At 37.9% G+C, this 21,211-nt stretch overlaps 1 protein-coding gene across 2 annotated transcripts in view; it reads left to right on the forward strand.

Moving 5' to 3' along the window:
* cadm2b (cell adhesion molecule 2b) overlaps nt 1-20,955 on the forward strand; it is a 246,341-nt gene extending 225,386 nt beyond the window's left edge. Inside the window, exons 6-11 of one of the 2 annotated variants that reach the window (XM_087795131.1) lie at nt 2,585-2,743; nt 4,360-4,450; nt 4,533-4,711; nt 11,313-11,339; nt 16,532-16,654; nt 16,731-20,955. In XM_087795131.1, coding sequence (XP_087651257.1) covers nt 2,585-2,743; nt 4,360-4,450; nt 4,533-4,711; nt 11,313-11,339; nt 16,532-16,654; nt 16,731-16,849 — 698 coding nt within the window. In that variant the 3' untranslated portion in view covers nt 16,850-20,955. The remainder of the gene's footprint in view (nt 1-2,584; nt 2,744-4,359; nt 4,451-4,532; nt 4,712-11,312; nt 11,340-16,531; nt 16,655-16,730) is intronic. The other variant, XM_087795132.1, reaches the window with a different exon arrangement.
* The last annotated feature ends 256 nt before the right edge of the window (nt 20,956-21,211 follow it).

The raw sequence follows: 21,211 nt of genomic DNA on the forward strand, positions 1-21,211 counted from the left end.
ATCTCACAGCGGCAGCTTTGAGCGATTTTCCTTATGTGTCGAGCAAGATATAGGGAAATAATTATGATTATCTAGAATGATCATTAAAGTCATGTCGACAATATTGTCCTTCTGTATCATTATTAACACAACATGACTATGGATCAGCCACGGTGATACAAATGTTGAGATGAAGGCGACTCACATGAAAGGTTGCATGTGAACGACAATTCAAGACATTAACGTAATTGAATGAGTACATGGAGCAGGAGGTGAAAGCAGATTACCATGAATAGACTGCATTGATCTGCTTCATTCACATGATAATATTCGTGTGAGGTTTTCGATGAAAGTGTGGTTTCATCCATCGCTGCTTATCTAGTGTTTGCAATAGTCACTTTCATTGTCCTGCGCTGATTCGCTAAACCTAGCACTCGACCAATCAGATTGACATTTGAGCCCGACTGCGACGAAAAGACTGAACAAGTGAATCCTCCTCTTTTGTTGTCCGAGTGGGACCGACTAGGACGCCAACTCCAGACTGGGGGAGACACACCACAGGGACTCAGGGGGGCGACCACACGGGACTGCCCGACGGCGCCAGACGCCCGATAATCGGCCCAGTGTGTCAAGGCCTTTAGCCTTTTAGCTTCTGCTACAAACAAGCTTCAAATGAAGAACATTTCCTCTTGTTGAGGCTTCAATACTAGAAGGGGGGTTACATACAGTATGAGAAGTATGGAGGTATTTAGACGTTTTTAAGTGTCTTTTTGGACGAAGATGAAGACTACTCGCTCCAGTCGCTACATTAAAATAAACAAACATTTTTGCCTGAAAACAAATGTGTCTGTGGTATCCCTTGTGTTATCTCTGGGTCAGGGTGACCCGAAGTTCCGAAAACAAATGTGTTTGTGGTATCCCTTGTGTTATCACTGAGTCAAGGTGACCTGAAGGCCTGAAAACAAATGTGTTTGTGGTGTCCCTTGTGTTATCTCTGGGTCAAGGTGACCCGAAGGCCGGAAAACAAATGTGTTTGTGGTATCCCTTGTGTTATCTCTGGGTCAAGGTGACCTGAAGGCCTGAAAACAAATGTGTTTGTGGTATCCCTTGTGTTATCTCTGGGTCAAGGTGACCTGAAGGCCTTAAAAATATGTGTCTGGGGTTTCCCTTGTGTTATCTCTGGGTCAAGGTGACCTGAAGGCCCGAAAACAAATGTGTCTGTGGTATCCCTTGTGTTATCTCTGGGTCAAGGTGACCCGGAGGCCTGAAAACAAATGTGTCTGTGGTATCCCTTGTGTTATCTCTGGGTCAAGGTGACCCGAAGGCCGGAAAACAAATGTGTTTGTGGTATCCCTTGTGTTATCTCTGGGTCAAGGTGACCTAAAGGCCTGAGAACAAACGTTTTTTTTCCAGACCTGATGTTTTAAAATTGAGCTAAACTGTTCTGGCGCTTCCCTTCAACACCTCTAAATCGCCCGGAGATATTTAACAATGGGACGCCGAGGAACATGACGCCCTTACTGTGATCCCCTGTTGTTCTCGGTGTTAAGATTTCTGTGAAGAATCCGAAATTGAATCGTTGCTCACTATTGTGGTCCAAACCAATAACCTCGCCTGAACGGAAATAAAAAATAATTCTACACAGCGACATGATCTGAAGCGCCGAGAACGTTCCGTCACTATTTTAAAATGTGAATATCTCTTCTGAAGAGAGTCAGCGGGGTGAAAGAAATGGAACAGATCAGAAAATGATGATGATACGGATAATCTGGGCCTCATTGCGGAGGGATTCTGTATTTAATAGAGCAGGGGATTGAACAATTTGCGCCTCTCGTGTGTGAGGGAGGGTTTGTGAATGAGAGAAATGATTGACAGTGGATGGCAGAAACATCAACAGCTCCCTTGGGTGAGCCAGGAGGAGCCTCACCTTGTTTTTCATGAAAGGAAATGACCCAGTGCAGGTCTTTTAAATTTCACCAGCGGAACTCTAGGAAGTCGGTTAAAAAAAAAGAGGGCCTAAAGGTGAACCCTGGGGAATCCCACAATAAACTGTGTTCCCCACTAGAAGCAAAGTGAAAGTCTCCCTAACTTTAACCCTTTAACAAAGTTAGTCTATTTATATATATATTTCTAGACAAGGATCTGACCTCACACAGTTATATATCAAGGGAGATAAAAAAGCGAGCCCTAAAAAAACAACAGGAAATGTGATCTTTTCTTTAAAGGTAGAATCTTGGCGTGCAAAACTGAGAGGGTAGAAAGTTAAAGCTGCGGTTGAAGGAACGCTGCCGCGGGAGTTGTTCTTCTGTACGTGATGACTGGGCTGCTTGAGAGTCGGTCCTGCAGGAGCAAACACGTCCAACCAAGCGAGTCAATTCTGAAACTTCCTCGACTTTTCACTCTACTTTGACTCGACTTTCAAAGACCAACCAGTCTCGCCCTCAGAGGAGATTGATGGAAGAAAACAACTCCGCTTTTGGGGAAAGACAAAATACTTTTTTTTTTTCTTTTTTTTTTTAAGAGTCTGGGCCGAGATGATTTTATGCTCGATTGAATTTGCCTGGAGTCAGATTCGCTAATTTCGCCCCGGATCTTCCGCCCGCAGGCTCCAAGGAAGTGAATGCAACGGGAAAATCCTTTGTGGTGAAGAGCAGCCTGCGATTCCAGGTGGACCGGCGAGACGACGGCGTGGCCTACACCTGCAGCGTGGAACACGTGTCCCTGCCGACCCCCTACATGACCACCGAGGTCCTGGAGGTCCACTGTGAGTGTCTCCACAGCACACGGCCCCCCTGAGCGGGATTAGGCTGAAGATTTGCATTGAGAATAAAATACTAGAATTGAGATTACATTTATGTCTTCGGGTTCAGCTTTGCATTTCCTCTGGATTAGTGGGGGATTAGTTTGCAGGTGAGGGATTAGTAGCAGAGCAGGAGCAGGGATAGGGGCTCAAACCGAGAGCTGCCAGAGGATGAGGCGCTAACTAGTGCTAACAGCGAGGGTGTGGAGGAAGAAACTGATGCTGGTTGGATGGACCAGCATTAAATACACTTGATCTTTTCAATATGAGAATTAATATGTATTAGAAATAATTAGAAAGTGAATATTTTAATCTATTTTAAGTGTCAAATACTTTTATACACAGTATTAAGCTTAAATACTTTTTAGTAAATAAATAAAAACCAGAAGGAAAACATCCTTAAACTATAATATTAAACTAATAATACAATTTCTATTGTAGCATGTCTTTAGAAGAAATAATTGTCATATATTTAAATATTAGGGCTCATGACTCTATATAAAATATATACATATAATGATGAGTAGAGATCCCAGATCAATTAAAGAAACACTTAAATCAACACATTAGTAGAACTTGAATATCAAATTTGGATTATTTTTAGTAAAATAATAAAAACAATGGTAAGAAATCCTTAAAAAAAATGATAAAGAAATAAAATATATATATATATATATATATATTAGCATAACTGGAAAAGGGGTTTAATTTATTTAAACTTATGAATCAGAGAAAAATATATATTTCAGAATGTAAATTCTATTAACTTTCAAAGATAATGATAAAACATACTATTTGCCATCATTATATGGACAAGTCACTATTTAAGAAGCATTTTGAAGACAAATGAATTGTTTTCCCTGATACTGTGATGGTAGAAATAATTCTTAGGTTGAAATCTTGGCGAACGAGAGGTTACAAGAGCTTCACAAGTCCATAATGATGGAATAATGGGATTGATGACAAGAGGGGATATACCTCGACGAATGACCAATCACAGCAGAGTGGGTGTGGTTATGGTAAAGAAGATTTAATCTCCAGAAAAAAAAGTTTCAGTGGGCGGCACATTTTCTAATGTAAATATTTCAATGAAGAAAAGAGAAAGAGAGTTTTGTACAAACAGACACATACTGATGATACAATAGAGTCCAACATATATTTAACAGACTTACATCAACATATTAGTTGAACTTAAATATCAAGGTAGATTTTTTTATTTTTGTAAAATAATATAATATATATAATATTAATATTTCAGGGTAGCACAAAGAACAGCAAGAAAAAATGCTAAATAAAGGAGGAATATATTTATAATTGTGTGTAAATAATTGTGATATGACAAGAATCAATCATGAAACCATTTATTTGGTAGTAATATAGATAAGTTAAACCAGTAAATCATTTGAAATTCAATACTTTATATTAGTGAAAATACATGAAATAATAATGTCTATTTATTCTTGTTTTTGTTTTAGTGGGCTTTACCTGATGGTCTTAGAACTACACTAAAGAAATGATAATGTGACATTGTAAAATCCAAAAATCCCATTTAAGAATGTAATCATGTGTGATGTCTGCAGACGTTCCTCACTTAGAGATCGCACCTTCACTGATCATCCCACAAGAGGGACAGTACTTCAAACTAGAGTGTGACTCCAAAGGAAACCCCAAGTAAGTCCCCCCTCTCCATCATCATCATCATCAGCAGGAGAGGATGAAACAAACCAGTGACCCCGCTTTCTGTTCATTCCAGACCCGACCCCGTGTTCTGGACCAAAGACGGAGGAGAACTCCCCGACATCGAGCGGATGATCGTGGAGGGCAGAGAGCTCACCATCACCTCCCTCAACAAGACAGACAACGGCACGTACCGCTGCGAGGCCAGTAACTATCTGGGGACCAGCAGCGCCGAGTACGTCCTCTTTGTATACGGTAAGTTTTTTTTTTTGTCTTCTTTAATTCTTGGTTCGTCCGTCTGCGTGTCTGGCATCTTCAGTGGAGACATATTTGGCTGCAGCGAGAACAGGAAGAGAGAATTGGTATGTTTTGGCATCTGAAAAATAGTGTCTGTGACAGGAAATCTCTGCCAGTTACTTCTGTGTTTTGTGGTCCAGCGAAAATAACCAGAATTGTGATAAGATTGGCTGTAGATGTGAAAATATTGAATTCTGAAATTGGGCTCCGTTTCGGACAACAAGCAGGGACTATTTGGGGAAAACGACGCATCTGGGAAATGAAAGCCTCAACAGTCGGAGTCAACACTTGATATCAGATTTCAGAAAATAAACATTCTACAATTAATATTTTTAAAGTAACAAAATATGAGGAACAACATTCTCCTGGAGACCATCTTCTCGTTTGGAATTTACTTAAAGATCATATTATATAATGTGAATTATGTGTGAAGTTGAAATTAGAAGAAAGACGACATTAAATCCACAAAGTCCAAAATGATCCACAGCAATCCAAGCAAGTAACTGAGTAGTTACCGAGCTGTTAGCTTAGCTAGGAAGATTTATTTTTAAAAAGGTAAAATTACATCCAGAAGAAAATCAAGCACAACTTGGAGAGAAGATCCATGGAACAAGTGGACGTACTTTCAGGTAAAAACTGGGACGATCTGGCGTCTGTCCTCGGGTCGAGATGTCTTAAAAAAAACAGCAGGAAGTACAAAGAGAAAAAATAAAAGCATACAGGAAGTGTTCCTGAATATTATCGAGATGAAAAAAAAAAGACAATACATTAGATAAACATGTTTTTTTACATTTTTTATTTAGGTCTGAAAACTCCTTTAGAAAAAATAAGAGTTTTTAACCATTTAAACTACTTTGAGATGATAAAAAACTAAACAGCTGGTTGGTTGTAGAAAAAAATCCTCCAGGTTCAGTTGTATATATTTGTATTTATTTAATGATCATATTTTTAAGTATAACAAAAACATTTTTTTTTTATTTGTCACTGAGGCACAGACACGGAGAGAGCGGGTGCATTGTTACGCAATTTTGTTTCAGCGTAGGAAACATTAATAATGAAAGAAAAACATAATATTATACATGGGAGAAAAAAATTAAAATTATTATATATTAATATTTTTAAATTTGTGCAGAATTGAACCTTTGTGTTATCTCAGAGCCAAAGTTGACCTAGACCTTCACCTTGACCTAGAGACAACACAATGGATACCAAAAACACTTTTTTTTTCGGGCCTCCGGGTCTCCTTGACCCAGAGATGATAGTTTATAGCAATTTTATTATTAGTGATGGTCTGATGAAGCTTCATGAAGCAATGTCATTATTTTCAGAGTCCACTAGATGGCGGTCTCTGCACTATTTTCCTGTGTTTTGAACAACTGTTCTAATGAAACATCACATCACTTTTAAACTGATGGCACCACCTACTGACCTCTAAAACATGACGCTGTTTTATGAAGCTTTATCAGCGCATCACTAGCTAATATATACCGTGGGCTGTCAATGCAATAGAACGAAGGAAGAAAACCTTAAAAAAGAATAGAAAAATATGTCATTATCCCACTACTTTTATAGCAAAGCTTGATGAGCTACAATTGTTATTTTAAATTTATATAAAATAAAAAATAAACAAATTGTGATAAGATAAGGTTTTCAAAAATATATTTCTTCAATTTAAAAATAAAAGTCCCAAAACCAAAAAAAAATGTAATGATGAAGTGTTGTAAGGTTCAGACAATGTGAGTTCTTCTGCTAGAGGAGGTCAGAAGAGTATATAAACTGTTACAATAGTCTAAACAAGAAGACACAAACTGGATTTCAAGCTCCAGATAATGTTGTCGCTTGATGAAGTCTACTGACTCCTTCAAGAAACAACTTAAGACATTTTTTATTTGTGTAGGCTTTTCCCTGATTTTTTGGACTCTTCTAAGTATATATTTTAACAGTGTATTATTTTTGATTGTTAAAGCACTTTTTGACCCTGGTCTAGAAAGGCGCTCTAGAAATAACCATTACTTACTTAGTACTTACTTACTTACTTACTTATATGTTGAAATTAATAATCAAAATTGATTAAAAAGAAATGTTTATTTACCTATGCATTTTGATCCTACTTTGACCTATTAACCCTTGAGTAATCTCAAGGTAAACGACCTCCACCTTGACCCTGTGATTAAGTGTTAAGGACCGAACAGTCAAAGGAGTCCGGATCTCTGCTGCTGCCCCTGCGACCTGACAAAATAGTTGGATTGATTATAAGTTCCAAAAGTAAGCCAAGCATTCAGATCAAAATTGCGAGAAGGTAAATGCGCATTCAGTGTCAAAGTGATCAACTGATTGCGAAGAGTAAATTAAGTCAACCTCGACGTGACACGCCACCGTGGAACCTCTGTGCGGCAGAACATCTCTGAGAGCAGCAGCTTCACTGGTGCAGCTCCTGAAGGAAAGAAGAAGAGTGACACATTAGTTATTTTCTGTTATCTCAGTCTCCTTTCATCACGCTGGTTGAACAGGGGAAGACGGCGGCGTCAATCCATATCATCCTGTCATTTCTGTGAACCAAAGACATTTTCCACCTCTCCAAATGAAACAGAGACATTCATATCATGGAGTTACATGCGTCCCGGGCCTCTAATGTGCTTCAAACGGGTGAATGATAACCCCTCTGCAGCCCTCCAGACTACAAATGTCCTGGTTATATAAGAAGAGAAATGGGAGCAGGTGAAGGATGTGTGCGAGGGGTTCATTTCCGCAGATGATGACAGTCATTCTTCAGATCGGGGCTTTGGTTGAATACTTGCAGAGTCTCTTCGGATCCTTCGAGCCTAATTTGCTAACGACAGAAGAGCTGAGTGGCAATAAATGTCACCGATCCGCCGCCATTCATCACCAGCCGCAATTATCTTCCTTAATGTACTATATTGAATACAGCGAGGAAACTGCAGATCATAATTACTCTGGATGTCGGGCCGGTAACCAGTCGTGTTTGGTTAAACACAGATGAATACGGTTCAGGTGGAAGACTGAAGGGAGAAAAGGATAGACATTTTGCGGAGGTAAATAAAGTCGCTTTATGAGGTCACACACAGCCAAGATGGATGCCCACTAGTTATCTGGTAAAACTTTAAAGATATTGCTGTTTTTCAGTGCATCTGTCTTGTATGTTTGATGATGTTTCATGAATCTGACTTAAAGCTGTGAACTTAAAGTAAAAACATCAGCGATTAGAATTGATTTAAAGGCACAATCATTTTACTTGTACAAGGAGAGTAATACAAAACATTCCGAGTCCGATTTCACTCCGAAGTAAGAACTGTTTCGGTCTCATCTTTATACATCTTATGTTATTGATTATCCGAGAGACAAGAACAGACTATAATGATTTACAAATGGTCTCAACCCTTATCTCAGGGTCAAGGTGACCTGGAGGCCCGAGAACAAATGTGTTTGTGGTATCCCTTGTGTTGTCTCTGTGTCAAGGTGAACGACCTCTTCACGGTCAACCGTCTTTCACCTCTATCCAGAAACAACACAAGGGATACCACAAACACATTTGTTTTCGAGCCTCCGGGTCACCTTGACCCAGAGATAATATGGGGTTAAATGAAGAAAACAATGGTTAGTGTTCTTCCTGATCACTAATGTGAGTAAACTTGGCATGTGTCCTTTTTTAGAAGTTTCCAGACGTTTCATTCCTAACTCAAACCAAGCGATACTTTTAAAAAAAACAAGCAATGACTTTCCATCTTTCCATCAGGGTGAGTTGAAAATAAAGTATAAAAAGAAGCAGTTTTTCAACAGTAAATAAACAATCAAGGTTTTTTTTTTTATTGTTGTTGAATACTATGATATTTCTATTGACTCCATCTTCTCATAAGGAAGTGGGATATCACCGGTCCTTAAGGGTCATAATACATACTGTGACTGAAAACACAAGAAATTTGACATTACTATGACATTTATAAATGAAACATTAAGCTAATGACAATGTGTCTGCCTTATGTATATTTCAGGGTGAAAAGGAAAGTAAACAAATGCAGTTCTTCAACAGTATACCTAAGAAATCAGGGCCTCATTTTTGCTTCTGTTGTTGCAATTAGTAGTTTTTTTTTTATCATTATTGTGTCCATTGTTGTTCTGGTTATTATTATATTTATCAATAACTATTATTTTTATTCTCTTTACTATTATTGTTATTGACTTTGTCATCATTATTATTATCAATATTTGTATCATTATTGTTGACGTTGTTGGTCCGATTATTATTATATTTATCAATAAATATTATTATTCTCTTTACTATGATTGTTGTTGACTTTGTTGTTATTATTTTCATTATAATTATTATCATTATTATTGTTATTTACTTTGTCATCGTTATTATTATCATCATTATCAATATTTGTAATATTCTTGTTGCTATGTGCGTTTTTGTTGTTATTTTAATTGTATTATATTTATCAATTGTTATTGTTATTCGCTTTTCTATTATTATTGTTAACTTTTTTGTTATTATTTGTATTATTATTATTGTTATTATTACTAGTATAATCGTCTTTATTATCTCTATTAATACAAATTATTATTGTTTGACTTTGGGTTTATTTAATGTAGATCTTGTAACAGTATCACGAAAATACAATTCATATTTAAACAAACACGAAGCACATTCGTCAAATCCCATCACAAGATGAATTTTAACACAATAAAAAAAAACATGTTCATCTTTCGTCCACCTCATTCATCCCACCATTCACTCATTTATTCTCCTCATTTCATCTGCCTGTTGTTCCGGCAGTCATCCAGGTGAAGCAGCAGAATTAAACTCACAGCTCCAGACACACTCAGTAATTGATTTGTGTTGTTTTGATTTCCATGTAAGTTTCCTTGGTGTCGCGCCTCGCTCCCTGTGGAGACGTTTGTTTTCCCTCCCCATTGTTCCTGTTTCCCTCCAGCAGACGTCACCACCCTTCTCGCCTCCATCTCCACCAGCTCGCTCACCTCAATCTCTGCTGCTTCTGTTCCTCAGTTCTGCTCGGCTGAGGCACTTCCAGCTGCGTGTGTTTCCACCAACATGACTGTGAGCTGCTGTTGATGATTGATGAAGCCGGAAAATCTCCATTTGTCTGCTTGAACTCCAAATTGATTCTATTTTTAGCACTTCAGAAACAGCTTTAATATTTAGTTTTAATTAAATCTCTAATTTTAATCTGCTTCTATTTCTGCTCCAGGTTTGAGGGCATTGAATTCATCTAAATTAATTTATAATTAATTTAATTAATGAATGAACAATTACCGTTTTTCTAATTTCCATAGTATTTCCTTCTGACCTCATGACTTATTATGATAAATTAATTTCTACTTTATATCATTTTTTTTTCTTAATTGGCGTGTTATTCAGGGTAGAATCTGGCTTTACTTGATACATTTATGTTTTTTTAATGGAATATGAACAAATAAATATTAGTATTGTACCATGTAATTATTCCTTTTGTAGTAGAATAAAAGTTTTCTCATTCTCATTTGGTTTTTGACTCATTACTATCACTCTAATAATAGTACAATACAGTGCATTTAATATTTATTTGAATTTCATTTGAAAGTTTTATATTCTTACATTTCAGTTATTTTATTGATATTCTCTTTTGTGGTCTGTGTTTCACTCTGGTTTCCTCCCACATACACATTAATTTGGTGACAAATGATCCATAGTGGTTGTTTGGTCTTGGTGAGCTGTCCAGGGTGTCCCATCCCTGAGTTATCTTGGCTAGTTGTAATTTTTAAAGTGATATTTTAACAGAGTACAACACATAAGACTATGTGGGAGTTTGGTGCTGCGGAGTAACTACATTCTGGTCTTTATTCTAGTGATGGTGTGATGAAGCTTCATGAAACAGTGTCATGTTGTTTAGAGGTCAGTAGGTGGTGCCATCAGTTTAAAAAATGATGTGATGTTTCATAAGAACAGTTAAAAAAAAGGAAAATAGTGCAGGGACCGCCATCTAGTGGACTCTAAAAATAATGACACTGCTTCATGAAGCTTCATCAGACCATCACTACTTTTTTCTTTTATTTTTAACAGTCAATTTTATGCGAAAATATTATATATATACAATCCTGGTTCACAACAACTGGGCACTGGTACTGAGGAATGGACCATTTGGTACCAAAGGAAGAATTAAATAGTTTGAAAAAATGTTGTGCATTTTCTCCACTGTTCCTCCAGGTATCTAAATATATGATGATGACACATAATAGATCAGGTCTGACTCACCACTCTGAGCAAAAAAAAAAAACAGTTCCAGTTCAGTTACAAAACTCAGAAAGATGAATTCTGAACATACCAGTTCCCATTATAGCAGATCCATCACCAGGGCGATGATATTTTAAGTGTCTAAGTCTCAAATATTCTGCTTTAATGGCCCAGAGATTCTCTATTTGCTTTGTCTTCTCAACCCTGCAGAAATTGTTTCGCTGTAAATTCCTGGTCACCTTTTTTTTTTTTTCTATATCACCGTGTCTTCCCTTTTACTGCTATCACTATCTGCAACCATGGCAACAGCTAAAGACTACCCAGGGCCCACGACAGGTAAATATCTCTCCAGATGATCATTTGCAAACCAGCATTGCGGTACCTGAGCGATGCTGGGTATGGATTTTTAGGCCGGGGTCACATCACTGCCTCCACCCAGCATGAGCCTGAAACCATCACCATGCATGGATGCTCACTCTTGCTGACGCCAGCCTGTCTTCGGCGGCTCATGTCACAGGCCACATCACACTCTCCGGCTCGGGCTTGTCTTTGTTTCGGGAGATAGATGGTTCTATTCGAGTGGAGGCTCGACCGGAGATTCTATCCGCTCTGGTGGTGTCAATATTTTACAGTAGAACTCTTGTGGTACCTCACGTGGAAGGTTCACTGGTTCCGCTGTGGCCCAATTATAAGTTTGAGACACACACTGACACACAACATATTAGTTGGTGGGTTTGTTCCACGTTTTAAGAATTGTGTTGATTCTAAGCGAAAACTGAAATGACTGATTCCAGATTTTGCGTGACAGTATATACTTTATTGCTCACCTTGATGTGATCTCCGTCCTCGCATCACACAGTAAGTTAGTTTTATTCTCGGTCTGGACTACCATTTTGATGACGTAACGTCTGTTTAAAAGTTTTTAATAAGTGAACGAAACAAAATGTATACAAGCAAAAAGAAGCATGTGACTTTAACCCCAACGTAATGTGTACGACGTGACGACTCCGCTGATTGGCGGAACCGTGTCCCATTAAACTTGCGAGTAATCAATACATTCCAACAGTTTTTATTTTATAACTATAACAGCTATTTGTTTGGTAATCCCTGTTAGTCATCTGAATGTTAACATAGCATTGTACAGTTAAGAGTCAAACACGGCTCAGCCAATCAGAGGCGTCGCCCGGAAAAATAACATTTGGGTTGAAGTCATGTGTGACGTCAGACGAGGAAGTGATGGACGGACAGATGTTTGGTAAATTTCCCGGCGACAAAGATGTTTAATATGTGGTAAAAAGTGTCCTTCAATCTCTCAGGTCCAGTTCTGTTCAGTCATAAAGATGTTTTTAAAAAAGACGTTACCCTTTTTTCTTGGGGCGTCATCAGGTAGGAAGAGCCCGGACCGAACTAGTAGGCCAGACTAAAGGACACTTGACATCATGGTGGATAAGAGCCAAAGACATCTGATAAAATACATGAGACATGGGTCTAACCAAATGACCTCCTCACTCTTCTTGGGGTCAGGAAGGTCGCGGCGAGGTCTTAGAGACACGTATCACGGTCAAGGACAAAGTAAGTCTCTGCAGCATCGCCACGACTGAATTGAGACATCTCTGAGACTTGATACAGACTTGAAAACATCTCCAACTAGTCTTCAAAATAATCACGTTTGAATTCACTGCACATCCCTGGCAACTGGATTTGTGACGAGGAGACATCGTGAAGACGTCGCCATGACTAGTCTCCAGGCTGGTGAGAAAACACGGCCCGTTGAAGGAAAAAAACAAAGTTTACTGGAAGGTACAAGGACTTGACGCGCTACCCTGTTTTAAGGTTGAAAAACAAATTTCCCGGCGACAAAGACGTTTAATATGTGGTAAAAAAGTGTCCTTCAATCTCTCAGGTCCAGTTCTGTTCAGTCATAAAGATGTTTTTAAAAAAGACGTTACCCTTTTTTCTTGGGGCGTCATCAGGTAGGAAGAGCCCGGACCGAACTAGTAGGCCAGACTAAAGGACACTTGGCATCATGGTGGATAAGAGCCAAAGACATCTGATAAAAGACATGAGACATGGGTCTAACTAAATGACCTCCTCACTCTTCTTGGGGTCAGGAAGGTCGCGGCGAGGTCTTAGAGACACGTATCACGGTCAAGGACAAAGTAAGTCTCTGCAGCATCGCCACGACTGAATTGAGACATCTCTGAGACTTGATACAGACTTGAAAACATCTCCAACTAGTCTTCAAAATAATCACGTTTGAATTCACTGCACATCCCTGGCAACTGGATTTGTGACGAGGAGACATCGTGAAGACGTCGCCATGACTAGTCTCCAGGCTGGTGAGAAAACACGGCCCGTTGAAGGAAAAAAACAAAGTTTACTGGAAGGTACAAGGACTTGACGCGCTACCCTGTTTTAAGGTTGAAAAACAAATTTCCCGGCGACAAAGACGTTTAATATGTGGTAAAAAGTGTCCTTCAATCTCTCAGGTCCAGTTCTGTTCAGTCATAAAGATGTTTTTGAAAAAAGACGTTACCCTTTTTTCTTGGGGCGTCATCAGGTAGGAAGAGCCCGGACCGAACTAGTAGGCCAGACTAAAGGACACTTGACATCATGGTGGATAAGAGCCAAAGACATCTGATAAAAGACATGAGACATGGGTCTAACCAAATGACCTGTTGCTGTAACTAGTTTAGATTTTAATTGGGGATTTTATTTGTGTCAGATGTAACACACAAAGTTTTGTTCTGGGGCGAATATAATTCTGGGGCCACCAAACACTTTGATAACCTTTCCTACATGACTCTTTGCTGTGTTTCTGTGAGGTTAGTGATCTAGTTTGACTCTTTTTCTTCTTGGCTTGGACTTTTGGTCTCTTTGGTCAAAGGTTTTCTCATGAATGCCGTAATGAAGTGCCTCCGAATGTATTAGAAAATAATACACTAGTAGAAAGTTAGAATTTTTTTCGTGAGGGGCATATCTGAAAAACTTTGTTTGAATGAAAATAGATTTGGTTCAAAGAAGGCTATCTTATCTTCACATGTTTTTCCAGGAGTTGATTGTAGCTCCTTCTGTTGCCAACTACATTTAGCTGGAAAACAATCATAGAGGTCGGTAAAGTGTTGAACAGATTTTACCAGTTACTTTCTACCAGGATAAATAGTAGAACCTTACAAACAGCTGAACCTACTAACCCTATCCCTATTCCTATTCCTATTCCTATTCCTATTCCTATCCCTATCCCTATTCCTAACCATATCCCTATCCCTATCCCTAACCCTTTCCTTAACGCTAACCCTAACCCTATCCCTATCCCTATCCCTATCCCGAACCCAATCCCTATCCCTATCCCTATCCCTATCCCTATCCCTATCCCTATCCCTTTCCTTAACCCTTACCCTAACCCTAACCCTATCCCTATCCCTATCCCGAACCCAATCCCTATCTCTATCCCTTTCCTTAACCCTTACCCTAACCCTAACCCTATCCCTATCCCTAACCCAATCCCAAACCCAATCCCTAACCCAATCCCTATCCCTAACCCTGACCCTAACCATATCCCTATCCCTAACCCTAACCCTAACCCTAACCCTATCACTATCCCTAACCCTAACCCTAACCTGGCAAAGTCACAACCAATTTGCACAAAAGTATATTCACTGAAATGTCACAAAAGACGTCTCCGCCGACGAGATGGTCAGGTTGAGCATTGTCCCGTAGACGTCGCCGAAATGTCTCCTCACTCTTCTTGGGGTCAAGAAGGTCGCGGCGAGGTCTTAGAGACACGTATCACGGTCAAGGACAAAGTAAGTCTCTGCAGCATCGCCACGACTGAATTGAGACATCTCGGAGACTTGATACAGACTTGAAAACATCTCCAACTAGTCTTCAAAATAATCACGTTTGAATTCCCTGCACATCCCTGGCAACTGGATTTGTGTCGAGGAGACATCGGGAAGACGTCGCCATGACTAGTCTCCAGGCTGGTGAGAAAACAAGGCCCTTTGAAGGAAAAAACAAAGTTTACTGGAAGGTACAAGGACTTGATGCGCTACCCTGTTTTAAGGTTGAAAAACAACAAGCAAACACTTACAATCTCGACCGCTTCTCAATTTGACTCCCAAGATTCCTTCATCTGATTTGGCGTTCGACTGTTTCTAAAGAAGGACATTAACCATTCTCTAGTCTAATCCTTACCTTTGAAAGATATTTAGTATTTTTGCTTGATAAGAAAGTAACGGTCAGCGCAATATTGTCGTCTTAAAGGGTACGCTTTTCAGCTTGTGTACTGTCAGAGGGTGATATGAGAATTGTTGGCAGTTGTGACCCACTGGTGAATCTCATCAAGATTTAAACAAACTACTGTTAATCCAACTGAGTTGTGTTTGAAAAACACAATTAATGTATAAGGATGCATGGTACCAAACAAACCCGCATGTTTCACTTCCTTGATTTTCACTTTTCACAATAAGAGCATATAGATAAGGTTGTTTTTATGAAAAACATTTCCTCCGCCGTCATTAATCCAGGCATAAGACACATAGACACACAAAACTCAAAAAAGTCTACAAAACTTCAGAAAAGCTTTGGTTTGATTCTAATTTCCTCTTACTTTGGATTTAAACTGAAAGGAATGTTGTGTTCACATGCTTGTCCTTACAAACCCTTGTCCATTCTGTAAATATTTCATTCTTAATAATGTTTAAAATTAAAGATTTTCTGGAGTTTTTTTGCCTTTCAAATAATTTTTTTCAAGTATTATTATTATTACTTTAGATTATTGGTCCATACCAATTGGAAGAATTTGAATCATCATTGTTTCAACAAAAAAATATAGTTGTATGATAATAATGTCTTTTTTTTACTAACCCAATTTACAATAACTAAAACATTTTTTAAACTTAACAAATACACAATAATTAATAAATTAAATGTCAAAAAAATAGTAAATTATTAAAAGTAAATAATACAAGTAATTCTAAAAGTGGTTCAAAAAAAGATGATCACTATAAAAAAAAAATTGATATGAAGGTCAAGTCTTAATAAAATTATAACAAAAATATTCAATGTCAAATCATAAAAAATAAACTATGTATACAAATACAAGTTCACCAACATTTAAAAAAAAAGTACCCATGGATGTGTACAACAAATACTGACTCTATATTGGCCGAAATAAAACTGTCAGAACACAAATGAGAAAATAATTACAATAATAATGGCTTAATAAACTTATTATATATTTTTAAAGGGCATTTTAATATGTGTTTCCTTCATGAATCACCTGTAAATATAATAACTGCTAATGTGTTTCAATATTTCCCTGCAGCTCCCTTTTAATTTCATAAGATGTTTGTGGCTTTTAGTTAACTGTTTAGATTAACATCTGTGTCTGTTTCGCTGGAATGATTGTTCATCTATATTACGGCTTATTAAAAACTCTCCAGCTGCTGCAGATCTTACAGGTGACGGTGTTCCTTCCTCGTCTGATCGTCGCTCTTCTGTCTTCCATCTGCTTCTCCGCTCAGATCCAAACGCTCTAGGACAAGCTGGACCCGACCACGCTCTAATCGGCGGTGTTGTTGCCGTCGTGGTCTTCATCACCTTGTGTTTGATCATCGTCCTCGGTCGATACCTGGCAAGACATAAAGGTAAAAAAGCGGGTCACCCGGGCTGCTCTGAGTAACAACTTCCCCGCGCTCAGTCGATTTCCACTTTCCCTGGCAGGGACTTATCTAACGCACGAGGCCAAAGGAGCAGAGGACGCCCCCGACGCCGACACCGCCATCATCAACGCCGAGGGCAACCACGTCCACGCGGAGGAGAAGAAAGAGTATTTCATTTAGGCTTCTAACTTTTTTTCGACAACGGACATGCAATTTGAAGCTGCCTCAGTAGTCACCTCATGATCTGGTTCCCGTAACAAACTTCTTTGGCGAATTCACGCTAATTTTTTTTCAATATATATATATATTTCTTCTGCTTGAGTGTGAAACATGTAGAGTCTTCTTTTTTTTTTTTTTGTTTCTATTTTTGGTTGACGTTGGTGCTTACTGCTGTAATTTTCTGCTGCGGTTTCATCACTTATGTTTTTTTAGAATTTCATTTCAGCGCTGATTGTTCTTTGAAGCGCTCGGAATTTGGAGCAAGAATGGAAAAGTAATGATGATTCCAGTATGTTTGGGTTGATGAGCAGCAGGATTGCCGACAAGCCAAAATGCTTGGTTTGATTACAGACACTTAATATGAAGTTTTCAGATTAAGTTTCCTTCAGAGTCATATTTTTTTTTAACTTTAACAAGTATTTATGTATTTTGTCTCAATAGCTGGTCAAAATAAGAATAATGTTTTTTTTAATATATAAATAAAATGGAGTTACTGCCCTGGCATATTCAGATGAGCAACAGTCCGAGTAAAAAGGGTAAAAAATACAACAATAATGAGTAATAAAGTCATCAAGTCGTCAGCATTCCTTGCTACATGGGCTGTTGCACTCTTCGCATTATCTAGAGCAACATTCATAGCCTTTGTTTTAAGAAATAAAAGCAAACAAAAAAAATACAATATTCACTAAAGCTGCAGTTGTTTGTCCGCTGGGCCATTTGTGGCTGTTAATCCGACCCCATGCAGTCGGCAAACTCCGTTATAATCTATATTATTCAACCAAAAAAATAATGAATATACAAAGTTTTTATTTAAAAGTAAAAATCACACAGCTGCTAAGTGTGACACAACTTCTGTGAAGAAGTAAGGGAAGCTATAGGGGCTTTAATTTTGAAGTTCAAAACAGTATGTGACAGTTTTTTAACTTCATTGAATGTGTTTCTCCTTAAAAAAAAAGTTATAGACCGACAATAGTGTCCCGCCTCTTGATCTGCTCTTCAGAATGTAAGTGACCATTTTAATGTTGTAGTATAATAGTTAAGTACAGTGAAACCGACATTTAGAATAAGTAGAAATCATTCTTCGAATCAGATGTGTAGAGTTGAGTTTTTAAATGCTATGTTGTACAATATTCTGAAGAAAAAATTAAAAAGTAACACAATCGAAAAACAGTTGAAATGATGAATAATAAGAATTTCTTTCGTGTTATATATACATTCAAAAGTAATTCATATTTATCTCTTAATCTCTTCTTCACCAAACTAAAATAAACTCCTGGAACAATTCCGTATATTTCCACTTGTTTCTTTGTCAGACTATGAACTGAAATCTTGGCCAACAAGTAAAAAAATTACTGATGAAGTTCTTAGATTTGACTAAAATGGAAGCAAAGTCATTCCATGAAGGGGAAAAAGGTCAGCTGAAGAAATTATATTGTGGAGGTCATTAATATGGACCTGTTTCTTGTGTTGTCTTTTAAAGAAATGTTCCTGCATAACATGTAATATTTACTTTAGGAATGAAGATCTGGAGGAAACTCAGATCAGAGATTTGCCTTAAAGAGGAAAAGACGTTGGTTTGTGGGAGTTAATCATCAAATGTATCTTCTTATAATTGTTAAATAATCTTTTTGTCTGAATATAAACTGAAGATTTAAGGAAACATAAAGTGTTGGGAGAAAGAGAATATACTGGAATTATCATTTATAGTCCCTGTAAAGTGAAGATCTGTAACTGAAGATGGTGAAAATGCTCCTTCAGAACACGTTTCAATGGTTAATCTGTCCGTGAAGGTTCTCATTCATCCAGGTCACGGTGATCCAAGTGGTTCGAGAGCGAGTCAACTGGACTGTGTAGAGTTCTAGGAAGACCCGAGAGGTTTCTTCAATTAACCACAAATATTTCCTGTTCTCTGACTGTGTTAGAAGATGACGTGGACGGGGGATTTTTGGCAGAAGCTGTCCCTAACAACCAATAATAGCCATCTTTGGAGAATTTAAGGCTTTTGAAACGGGTTCAGTATTCACACTTTTATAAACCCTTGGCTGATTTGATGGGCCGACAGACTCAGTAATTTGAAGAACTAAAGATCTGGTGCTGTAGTATTGAGACGTACTTGTAAAAGCACCACTATTAAAAAAATGCAAGTCTTATATTACCACAACCAAAAAAATGTATAGCCTTAATTTTACACTTTGCTCAGCTACAACAAAGCCTAGACACCATCCTGGTCATCTCCCCTTCCTGACTTCTCTCTTTACAGGGACTTAAAGTGATAGTGAACCCAAGATTCAAATGTCACTTCTTTCTATTCACCCTTATGTCCACTAAAGGTTGGGATTATTTTCAGAGTAATCTGTTCATTTTCAGATTTATAGACAAAAATGTTTGTTTATTTTAATGTAGCGACTGGCACTAACTTGTCTTCATTTATCCGAAAAGACACTTAAAAACATCCAAATACCATCCATACTGCTCGTCTGTAATGTCCATCTTGAATTGAAGCCTCGACATTAGGAATTCCTCTGGGAAAACTTAAATACATTTATATTTTAAGTTTGTTTTTAGCGGAAGTTATCAGTCTCTCAGATCCTGTCTGACGTCTTTAATAGACATGCACTTTTCAGTGCGCAAGATTTAGCCAGCTAGCCTAGCAGCATCCACTAAAAACAATCATCAAATTTAGATTTGTTTTATTTTTCCTGAACAATTCCTTCAATACAAGGTGGACGTTACAGACGAATGGAAATATTTGGATGTTTTTAAGTGTCTTTTTGGAAGAAGATGAAACTGAGCTCCAGTTGCTACATTAAAATGAACACGATTTTTTGGCTATAACTCTAAAAAGAATAGATTTCTCTAATCCTAACCTTTAGTCGACATGAGAGTGAGTAGAAAATGAGTTAATTTTTGGGTGAACTATGACTTTAACTATCAAATCTGTTTGATCCAGAAGCTGGTGATTCTTCTTAGTGACATAACAAACAAGCACAGTCTTTGTGATGATGGCCATCTAACACCAAAAAAAAAAAGGACTACCCTTGGTCTCAGATTCTTGCTCTCCTCGCTGCCATCGTTCATTTCCCCCCCCCCCCCCCCCCCCCCCCACACACACAGTCGGGAGAGACTCAAAGCACAAAATCTGAGGATGGACGATAAAACAGCTGATTCCTGTCTCAGTACTCACGGAGACGGCGTCGGCGCGGGAGACTTTCGGTGTATTTGCAACCTCGGTCATGATTGTGGATATTTTCTTTTCATCGATCTTCATGGGAAAAACAAAAGAAAATCCAAACTCGTGAGTGAGTGGAACCTCGTGGGGTTCGTTATTTATTTGAACTTTGAATAACTATGCTCAATGTGTGGATATTGCTGTAAAAATACTTTGCTAACGTGGATATTAGTGAACAACATTGTCGGATCCCTGACGCATCGATTTGTATATGAGCATAAGCAGTATTTAAGGTGTCTCTTCTTTTTTTAATTTATTTCTTTGCGGATTCTTTGATTGTAAATATCGTGTAAGTATTGGATTTTAAGATTTTACTTTTATGCTCATACCACTTTAGTGAAAATACGGTTTCCTTCAAGCGGGGACTCAAGATAAATTTAATGTATTTATAATCATAATTAATTAACATTTATTATATAAAGTGACATTAATTGATCTTATTGCTGTTACTACTAGCTGTCTTTTATCAACCCCCCCATTTTTAAAGATGTAGTCGACCATTAGGAACAAAACAAGGATCACCGTTATGGCCTTTGAGTTTGCTGCAACAGTCGAGGCGCTGGTGAATCGCACATCCATGGGTGTACATAGTCACTGTATTTAACGGTATCGACACGACCAATCTTCACTTGTGTTCTTTTCTTATTCCCACACGATTCTATAAATAACTGAATTTGTATAAATCGCTGTAATTTATTTGCTTTATATGGAGGATGTGTGAGACTTTGTTTTTGATTTCTTCTTTCTTCTCAGTATTGATAAGTCATTTTTCAACTATGCCACTGTAAAAAAATAAAAGGTGAAAAAAAAAATGCTGATTAAAATATGAACAACTTGATATCATGTCTGTTATTAGACACATTCAGCACTGGTCGGAGAGAGAAATAACAAATCACATAGAAAAGAAAAATGGACATACCTTCTGTCTAAAATGTGTTTTTTATTTAGAAAAAAACAACTGTTTTCTCACTCTTAACCTTCACTAGTGCTCCAACAAGGTGCTTGTTCTAGGTTACATTACATTTGTGTAATATGAGTAAAACAAAACATGTATAAATCGTCAATTATTTAAGCCCTGCCCACTGAAAAAACGT

The sequence above is a fragment of the Callionymus lyra genome, chromosome 7 (genome assembly GCF_982586985.1).
Source record: "Callionymus lyra chromosome 7, fCalLyr1.hap1.1, whole genome shotgun sequence".
Lineage (NCBI taxonomy): Eukaryota > Metazoa > Chordata > Actinopteri > Syngnathiformes > Callionymidae > Callionymus > Callionymus lyra.